Here is a 10,653-nt window from a genome sequence, read left to right on the forward strand (position 1 = left end):
AGGAGAGATGTCAGAGAGAAAGAGAGGCCCTGCTGCTGCTTGGAGCTAACAACAACCATCATCATCATCTCCAACACACAGAACACAGCAAGGAATAGAGAACATGTACATAGTCATCTAGAGACAATACAATGTCCACGGTAATGTAGAGAAGACAATATAATGTCCATGGTAATGTAGAGAAGACAATATAATGTCCACGGTAATGTAGAGAGAATAGACAATATAATGTCCATGGTAATGTAGAGAAGACAATATAATGTCCATGGTAATGTAGAGAGAATAGACAATATAATGTCCATGGTAATGTAGAGAAGACAATATAATGTCCATGGTAATGTAGAGAAGACAATATAATGTCCATGGTAATGTAGAGAAGACAATATAATGTCCATGGTAATGTAGAGAAGACAATATAATGTCCATGGTAATGTAGAGAGAATAGACAATATAATGTCCATGGTAATGTAGAGAAGACAATATAATGTCCATGGTAATGTAGAGAAGACAATATAATGTCCATGGTAATGTAGAGAAGACAATATAATGTCCATGGTAATGTAGAGAGAATAGACAATATAATGTCCACGGTAATGTAGAGAGAATAGACAATGTCCATGGTAATGTAGAGAAGACAATATAATGTCCATGGTAATGTAGAGAGAATAGACAATATAATGTCCATGGTAATGTAGAGAGAATAGACAATATAATGTCCATGGTAATGTAGAGAAGACAATATAATGTCCATGGTAATGTAGAGAGAATAGACAATATAATGTCCATGGTAATGTAGAGAAGACAATATAATGTCCATGGTAATGTAGAGAAGACAATATAATGTCCACGGTAATGCAGAGAATAGACAATATAATGTCCACGGTAATGTAGCGAGAAGCAATGAGATATAATGTACTAAATGGCAGATCAGAGAGAGGAGAGCTGAACAGGATTATATTTCCAGTATGTTCTGTGGTGATCTCCGTCATCTGCCAGCTATACAAGTGGATCTATGATCGGCTATGAAAAGCCAACTGACATTTACTCCTGAGGTGCTGACCTGTTGCACCCTTGACATCGACTGTGATTATTATTTGACCATGCGGGTAATTTATGAACATTTGAACATCTTGGCCATGTTCTGTTATAATCTCCACCCGACACAGCCAGAAGAGGACTGGCCACCCCTCATAGCCTGGTTCCTCTCTACCCGGCACAGCCAGAAGAGGACTGGCCACCCCTCATAGCCTGGTTCCTCTCTACCCGGCACAGCCAGAAGAGGACTGGCCACCCCTCATAGCCTGGTTCCTCTCTACCCGGCACAGCCAGAAGAGGACTGGCCACCCCTCATAGCCTGGTTCCTCTCTACCCGGCACAGCCAGAAGAGGACTGGCCACCCCTCATAGCCTGGTTCCTCTCTAGGTTTCTTCCTAGGTTTTTGGCCTTTCTAGGGAGTTTTTCCTAGCCACCGTGCTTCTACACCTGCATCGCTTGCTGTTTGGGGTTTTAGGCTTGGTTTCTGTACAGCACATTGGATATATCAGCTGATGTAAGAAGGGCTATATAAATACATCTGATTTGATCTACTGTAATGTAAGTAAAAAGACAGACACTGAGCATTATGACCATGAAATTAGCCCAAATCATAACACTTAATGATAATGCTAATTCGTTTGGACATCGCCGTTACAACTATATCAGGATGGATTAATAAATATAACTGGCTCGGGTATCAATTAACCACATTACTGTGAAGGTGTTAACAGTGTGTCAGTTAGCCCAGCTGATACCAAACAGAAGAGGCTATATCCAGCATTAGCTAACCCTAAATCTACCGTCAGCTAACCTTATAGCTACCGTTAGCTAACCTTATAGCTACTGTTAGCTAACCCTAACCCTATAGCTACTAACGCTAACCCCATTTCTACGATTATTAACTAACCCTAACCTTGTAGCTACTGTTAGCTAACCCTAACCCTATAGCTACTAACGCTAACCCCATCTCTACGGTTAACTAAACCTAACCCTATAGCTATTGTTAGTTAACCCTAACCCTAGTTACTAACCCTAAATCTACTGTTAGCTAGCCCTAACCCTTTACCTACTGTTAGCTAACCCTAACCCTTTAGCTACTGTGAGCTAACCCTAACCCTATAGCTACTGTTAGCTAACCCTAACTCTATAGCTACTGTGAGCTAACCCTAACCCTTTAGCTACTGTTAGCTAACCCTAACTCTATAGCTACTGTGAGCTAACCCTAACTCTATAGCTACTGTGAGCTAACTCTAACCCTATAGCTACTGTGAGGTAACCCTAACCCTATAGCTACTGTGAGGTAACCCTAACCCTATAGCTACTGTTAGCTTTTCCTAACTTTATAGCTACTGTGAGCTAACCCTAACTCTATAGCTACTGTGAGCTAACCCTAACTTTATAGCTACTGTGAGCTAACCCTAACTCTATAGCTACTGTGAGCTAACCCTAACTCTATAGCTTCTGTGAGCTAACCCTAACTCTATAGCTTCTGTGAGCTAACCCTAACCCTATAGCTATCATTAACTAACCCTGACCCTATACATTACATGACCAAAAGTATGTGGACACCTGCTTGTCAAACATCTCATTCCAGAATCATGGGCATTAATATGGAGTTGGTCCCCCCCCTATGCTGCTATAACAGCCTCCGCTCTTCTGGGAAGGCTTGCCACTAGATGTTGGGACATTGCTGCTATAACAGCCTCCACTCTTCTGGGAAGGCTTTCCACTAGATGATGGAACATTGCTGCTATAACAGCCTCCACTCTTCTGGGAAGGCTTTCCACTAGATGTTGGAACATTGCTGCTATAACAGCCTCCACTCTTCTGGGAAGGCTTTCCACTAGATGTTGGAACATTGCTGCTATAACAGCCTCCACTCTTCTGGGAAGGCTTTCCACTAGATGTTGGAACATTGCTGTGGGGACTTGCTTGCATTCAGCCACAAGAGTATTAGTGAAGTCGGGCACTGATGTTGGGCGATTAGGCCTGACTCGCAGTCGGCGTTCCAATTCATCCCAAAGGTGTTCAATGGGGTTGAGGTCAGGGCTCTTGTGCAGGCCAGCCAAGTTCTTGCACACCGATCTCGACAAACCATTTCTGTATGGACCTTGCTTTGTGCACGTGGGGCATTGTCATGCTGAAACAGGAAAGGGCCTTCCCCAAACTGTTGCCACAAAGTTGGAAGCACAGAATCATCTAGAATGTCATTGTATGCTGTAGCATTAAGATTTCCCTTCACTAGAATTAATGGTCCCGAACCATGAAAACCAGCCCCAGACCATTATTCTTCCTCCCAAACTTTACAGTTGGGACTATGCATTCGGGCAGGTAGTCTTCTCCCGGCATCTGGCGACAAATAACGGTGCCACATTGAAAGTTGCTAAGCTCTTCAAAAAGGCCACTCTACTAACAATGTTTGTCTATGGAGATTGCATGGCTGTGTGCTCGGTTTTATACACCTGTCAGCAACGGGTGCGGCTGAAATAGCCGAATCCACTAATTTGAAAGGTTGTCCGCATACTTTTGTACATATAGTGCATCTACCATTAGCCAGTGTTGTAGTCTGAGTCAAGTCCCAAGTCCGAGTCAAGTCCCAAGTCCGAGTCAAGTCCCAAGTCCGAGTCATGTCACGAGTCCGAGTCAAGTCCCAAGTCCGAGTCAGGTCCCAAGGCCTGTGCAAAATCCTCGCTTTCTCCCCCGCAACTCACCAGCTGATGTAGGCTTTGTGCACCCAGGGCGCCTAATATTCAGTCCAAGTGTAAGTGCAAACACAAGTCAAGAGAAGGCAAGTCTGAGTCATCAATGGTCAAGAAGGCGAGTCCGAATGAGTCACCATTGGTCAGGAAGGCGAGTCCGAGTGAGTCACCATTGGTCAGGAAGGCGAGTCCGAGTGAGTCATCTTGACCATTGATGACTCACTCGGACTCACCTTCCTGACCAATGGTGACTCACTCGGACTCGCCTTCCTGACCATTGGGTTACAGCTATATGGGTAGGGTTACAGCCATATGAGTTACGGCTATATGGGTAGGGTTACAGCTATATGGGTAGGGTTACAGCTATATGGGTAGGGTTACAGCTATATGGGTAGGGTTACAGCTATATGGGTAGGGTTACAGCTATATGGGTTACAGCTATATAGGTTACAGCTATATGGGTAGGGTTACAGCTATATGGGTAGGTTTACAGCTATATGGGTAGGGTTACAGCTATAAGGGTAGGGTTACAGCTATATGGGTAGGTTACAGCTGTATGGGTAGGTTTACAGCTATATGGGTAGGGTTACAGCTATATGGGTAGGGTTACAGCTATATGGGTAGGATTACAGCTGTATGGGTAGGGTTACAGCCATATGGGTTACAGCTATATGGGTTACAGCTATATGGGTAGGGTTACAGCCATATGGGTTACAGCTATATGGGTTACAGCTATATGGGTAGGGTTACAGCCATATGGGTTACATCTATATGGGTTACAGCTATATGGGTTACAGCCATATGGGTTACAGCTAGCAATATGGGTTACAGCTATATGGGTAGGGTTACAGCCATATGGGTTGCAGCTATATGGGTAACAGCTATATGGGTAGGGTTACAGCTATATGGGTAGGTTTACAGCTATATGGGTAGGGTTACAGCTGTATGGGTAGGTTTACAGCTGTATGGGTAGTTACAGCTGTATGGGTAGGTTTACAGCTATATGGGTAGGGTTACAGCTGTATGGGTAGGTTTACAGCTATATGGGTAGGGTTACAGCTGTATGGGTAGGTTTACAGCTGTATGGGTAGTTACAGCTATATGGGTAGGGTTACAGCTATATGGGTAGGATTCCAGCTATATGGGTTACAGCTATATGGGTAGGGTTACAGCTATATGGGTTACAGCTATATGGGTTACAGCTATATGGGTAGGGTTACAGCTATATGGGTTACAGCTATATGGGTTACAGCTATATGGGTTACAGCTATATGGGTAGGTTTACAGCTATATGGGTTACAGCTATATGGGTAGGGTTACAGCTATATGGGTTACAGCTATATGGGTAGGTTTACAGCTATATGGGTAGGGTTACAGCTATATGGGTTACAGCTATATGGGTAGGGTTACAGCTATATGGGTTACAGCTATATGGGTTACAGATATATGGGTAGGTTTACAGCTATATGGGTTACAGCTATATGGGTAGGTTTACAGCTATATGGGTTACAGCTATATGGGTAGGTTTACAGCTATATGGGTTACAGCTATATGGGTAGGTTTACAGCTATATGGGTTACAGCTATATGGGTAGGTTTACAGCTATATGGGTAGGGTTACAGCTATATGGGTAGGGTTACAGCTATATGGGTTACAGCTATATGGGTAGGGTTACAGCTATATGGGTAGGGTTACAGCTATATGGGTAGGGTTACAACTATATGGGTTACAGCTATATGGGTAAGTTTACAGCTATATGGGTAGGGTTACAGCTATATGGGTAGGGTTACAGCTATATGGGTAGGGTTACAGCTATATGGGTTACAGCTATATGGGTAGGGTTACAGCTATATGGGTAGGTTTACAGCTATATGGGTAGGGTTACAGCTATATGGGAGTGCTCCTACCTGCTGTCCCAGAAGCGTATCTTCCTGTCATAGTGTCCACTGACGATGACGTGCTCAGAACACACCACATCACTGCAGTAAGATAGAACCTCAATGGTCTGGATACCTGGGGAGGAGAGATAGAGAGATAGAACCTCAATGGTTTGGATACCTGGGGAGGAGAGATAGAGAGATAGAACCTCAATGGTCTGGATACCTGGGGAGGAGAGATAGAGAGATAGAACCTCAATGGTCTGGATACCTGGGGAGGAGAGATAGAGAGATAGAACCTCAATGGTCTGGATACCTGGGGAGGAGAGATAGAACCATACTGGTCTGGATACCTGGGGGGAGAGATAGTGAGATAGAACCTCAATGGTCTGGATACCTGGGGAGGAGAGATAGAGAGATAGAACCTCAATGGTCTGGATACCTGGGGAGGAGAGATAGAACCATACTGGTCTGGATACCTGGGGGGAGAGATAGTGAGATAGAACCTCAATGGTCTGGATACCTGGGGAGGAGAGATAGAACCCTAATGGTCTGGATACCTGGGGGGAGGGATAGTGAGATATAACCTTAATGGTCTGGATACCTGGGGAGGAGAGATAGAGAGATAGAACCTCAATGGTCTGGATACCTGGGGAGGAGAGATAGAACCATACTGGTCTGGATACCTGGGGGGAGAGATAGAACCTCAATGGTCTGGATACCTGGGGGGAGAGATAGAACCCTAATGGTCTGGATACCTGGGGGGAGGGATAGTGAGATAGAACCTTAATGGTCTGGATACCTGGGGGGAGAGATAGAACCTCAATGGTCTGGATACCTGGGGGGAGAGATAGAACCCTAATGGTCTGGATACCTGGGGGGAGAGATAGAACCCTAATGGTCTGGATACCTGGGGGGAGGGATAGTGAGATAGAACCTTAATGGTCTGGATACCTGGGGGGAGAGATAGAACCTTAATGGTCTGGATACCTGGGGGGATAGATAGTGAGATAGAACCTCAATGGTCTGGATACCTGATGAGATAGATAGAACCTCAATGGTCTGGATACCTGGGGAGGAGAGATAGAACCTCAATGGTCTGGATACCTGATGAGATAGATAGAACCTCAATGGTCTGGATACCTGGGGAGGAGAGATAGAACCTCAATGGTCTGGATACCTGGGGAGGAGAGATAGAGAGATAGAACCTCAATGGTTTGGATACCTGATGAGATAGATAGAACCTCAATGGCCTGGATACCTGGGGGGAGAGAGATATAGAGCCTGGGGGGGGGGAGGGGGGGGACTTTGTCCCTTTCTCTGAAGGATTACGGCCAGGGTCACTGTAGGGTCAAGGGTCAGGGTTAGAGTAAGGTCAGTCAATGACTTACAAGCAGCGCGGTGGAGATCCCAGATCTTGACGGTCCTGTCTGCGCTTCCTGTCACCACCTGGCGCAGGCTGCATTTAAACTTGGCTGCTGTCACTTTGCGTGAGTGGCCTGTCAGAGTGAGCTGTGGAGATGCCACACACACAAACACACACACAAAGTTTTCCACAGCTGGGTCATCATTCTAAATAAGAGTTTGTATCTTTCTACACTATCTCTCTCTCTCCAGTCGTTCTATCCTCAATCACTCTCTCCAGTCTTTCTATCCTCATCACTCTCTCTCTCCAGTCGTTCTATCCTCATCACTCTCTCTCTCTTCAGTCTTTCTATCCTCATCACTCTCTCTCCAGTCTTTCTATCCTCATCACTCTCTCTCTCCAGTCGTTCTATCCTCATCACTCTCTCTCTCCAGTCGTTCTATCCTCATCACTCTCTCTCCAGTCGTTCTATCCTCATCACTCTCTCTCCAGTTTTTCTATCCTCATCACTCTCTCTCTCCAATCTCTCCAGTCTTTCTATCCTCATCACTCTCTCTCTCCAGTCTTTCTATCCTCATCACTCTCTCTCTCCAGTCGTTCTATCCTCATCACTCTCTCTCTCCAGTCTTTCTATCCTCATCACTCTCTCTCTCCAGTCGTTCTATCCTCATCACTCTCTCTCTCCAGTCTTTCTATCCTCATCACTCTCTCTATCTCCAATCTCTCCAGTCTTTCTATCCTCATCACTCTCTCTCCAGTCGTTCTATCCTCATCACTCTCTCTCCAGTTTTTCTATCCTCATCACTCTCTCTCTCCAATCTCTCCAGTCTTTCTATCCTCATCACTCTCTCTCTCCAGTCGTTCTATCCTCATCACTCTTCTCTCTCCAGTCGTTCTATCCTCATCACTCTCTCTCTCCAGTCTTTCTATCCTCATCACTCTCTCTCTCCAGTCTTTCTACACTCATCACTCTCTCTCTCCAGTCGTTCTATCCTCATCACTCTCTCTCTCCAGTCTTTCTATCCTCATCACTCTCTCTATCTCCAATCTCTCCAGTCTTTCTATCCTCATCACTCTCTCTCTCCAGTCGTTCTATCCTCATCACTCTTCTCTCTCCAGTCGTTCTATCCTCATCACTCTCTCTCTCGTCTTTCTATCCTCATCACTCTCTCCAGTCTTTCTATCCTCATCACTCTCTCTCTCCAGTCGTTCTATCCTCATCACTCTCTCTCCAGTTTTTCTATCCTCATCACTCTCTCTCTCCAATCTCTCCAGTCTTTCTATCCTCATCACTCTCTCTCTCCAGTCTTTCTATCCTCATCACTCTCTCTCTCCAGTCTTTCTACACTCATCACTCTCTCTCTCCAGTCGTTCTATCCTCATCACTCTCTCTCTCCAGTCTTTCTATCCTCATCACTCTCTCTATCTCCAATCTCTCCAGTCTTTCTATCCTCATCACTCTCTCTCTCCAGTCTTTCTATCCTCATCACTCTCTCTCCAGTCTTTCTATCCTCATCACTCTCTCTCTCTCCAGTCTTTCTATCCTCATCACTCTCCAATCTCTCCATTGGTCCAGATTTCACCACACTGTTCTGTGTCTACATTACACAGACACTGAACTGATTCTATCCAGCTCCACAATACATATGTGTGTGTAATTGTGTGTGTGTGTGTGTAATTGTGTGTGTGTGTGTGTGTAAGCGTGCTGATGACAGTATCAGCCTGGTTGCTTGGTTACCTTGGGAGCAGAGTCATCCAGCCGCCAGAACAGAGCTGATTTATCATATGACGCTGCTATAACCCTGGTGCCCTAATGATGGGTTAGACACACACACACACACACACACACACACACACACACACACACACACACACACACGGGATCATTTCAACACATTATATAACAGTAAGCATCCTCAGGACAGGGAGAGCAGCTCCAGGTCCAATCAGCAGTACAGAACAGTGGTGCTTCATCATCAGGAGTTAAACCATCGGTGGTGTATCATCTCTAGTCATATTACAGTGTAGTGTATGGCGTATATCATCTCTAGTCATATTACAGTGTATTGTATGGCGTATATCATCTCTAGTCATATTACAGTGTAGTGTATCATCTCTAGTCATATTACAGTTGTAGTGTATCATCTCTAGTCATATTACAGTGTAGTGTACGGTGTATCATCTCTAGTCATATTACAGTGTAGTGTATCATCTCTAGTCATTATACAGTGTGGTGTATCATCTCTAGTCATTATACAGTGTGGTGTATCATCTCTAGTCATATTACAGTGTAGTGTATCATCTCTAGTCATATTACAGTGTAGTGTATCATCTCTAGTCATATTACAGTGTAGTGTATCATCTCTAGTCATATTACAGTGTATTGTATCATCTCTAGTCATATTACAGTGTATTGTATCATCTCTAGTCATATTACAGTGTAGTGTATCATCTCTAGTCATATTACAGTGTATTGTATCATCTCTAGTCATATTACAGTGTATTGTATCATCTCTAGTCATATTACAGTGTAGTGTATCATCTCTAGTCATATTACTGTGTATTGTATCATCTCTAGTCATATTACAGTGTATTGTATCATCTCTAGTCATATTACAGTGTAGTGTACAGTGTAGTGGTGGTGTAGTGACAGTGTAGTGGTGGTGTAGTGTAGTGGTGATGTAGTGGTGGTGTAGTGTAGTGGTGGTGTAGTGTAGTTGTGATTTAGTGTAGTAGTGGTGTAGTGGTGAATTAGTGTAGTGGTGAATTAGTGTAGTGGTGATTTAGTGTAGTGGTGATTTAGTGTAGTGGTGATTTAGTGTAGTAGTGTAGCGGTGATTTAGTGTAGTAGTGTAGTGGTGATTTAGTGTAGTGGCGAATTAGTGTAGTAGTGTAGTGGTGATTTAGTGTAGTGGCGAATTAGTGTAATAGTGTAGCGGTGATTTAGTGTAGTGGTGATTTAGTGTAGTGGTGATTTAGTGTAGTGGTGTAGTGGTGATTTAGTGTAGTAGTGTAGTGGTGATTTAGTGTAGTGGTGAATTAGTGTAGTGGTGAATTAGTGTAATGGTGTAGTGGTGATTTAGTGTAGTGGTGAATTAGTGTAATGGTGTAGTGGTGATTTAGTGTAGTGGTGTAGTGGTGATTTAGTGTAGTGGTGTAGTGGTGATTTAGTGTAGTGATGTAGTGGGGATGTAGTGTAGTGGTGTAATGCTGTGATGTCTTACTGTTTGGTCAAACTCTATGCTGGTTATTCCTTCGTTGCTGCCATCTAGTGTACCTCTGTTGTGGAGCATGCCTGGAAACATGGAAACAATGGAGCATGTTATATAATGTCTACAAGTGGAGGTGGGTGGTGATGGAAGTGGGTGGGTGGTGGTGGGTGGTGATGGAAGTGGGTGGTGGTGGTGGGTGGTGATGGAAGTGGGTGGTGGTGGTGGGTGGTGATGGCTGTTGGTGGGTGGTGATGGAAGTGGGTGGTGATGGCTGTTGGTGGGTGGTGGTGGTGGGTGGTGGTGGAAGTGGGTGGTGGTGGTGGGTGGTGATGGAAGTGGGTGGGTGGTGGTGGTGGGCGGTGGGTGGTGATGGCTGTTGGTGGGTGGTGATGGAAGTGGGTGGTGGTGGTGGGTGGTGATGGAAGTGGGTGGTGGTGGTGGGTGGTGATGGAAGTGGGTGGGTG

The 10,653-nt window shown here is 44.8% G+C and overlaps 1 protein-coding gene across 3 annotated transcripts in view; it reads right to left on the reverse strand.

Moving 5' to 3' along the window:
* Positions 1–10,653, reverse strand: part of atg16l2 (autophagy related 16 like 2) — an 81,335-nt gene that overhangs the window by 18,820 nt on the left and 51,862 nt on the right. For 2 of the 3 annotated variants that reach the window (XM_036962083.2, XM_036962084.2), the window contains 4 exons: positions 10,202–10,272; positions 8,716–8,787; positions 7,003–7,123; positions 5,642–5,747 (listed from right to left, as the gene is read on the reverse strand). In XM_036962083.2, the coding sequence (XP_036817978.1) occupies positions 5,642–5,747; positions 7,003–7,123; positions 8,716–8,787; positions 10,202–10,272 (370 nt within the window). Of the gene's footprint in view, positions 1–5,641; positions 5,748–6,608; positions 6,792–7,002; positions 7,124–8,715; positions 8,788–10,201; positions 10,273–10,653 lie in introns of those variants that run through there. The other variant, XM_090218983.1, reaches the window with a different exon arrangement.

The sequence above is a fragment of the Oncorhynchus mykiss genome, chromosome 24, assembly GCF_057628025.1.
Source record: "Oncorhynchus mykiss isolate SJ-2025 chromosome 24, ASM5762802v1, whole genome shotgun sequence".
Lineage (NCBI taxonomy): Eukaryota > Metazoa > Chordata > Actinopteri > Salmoniformes > Salmonidae > Oncorhynchus > Oncorhynchus mykiss.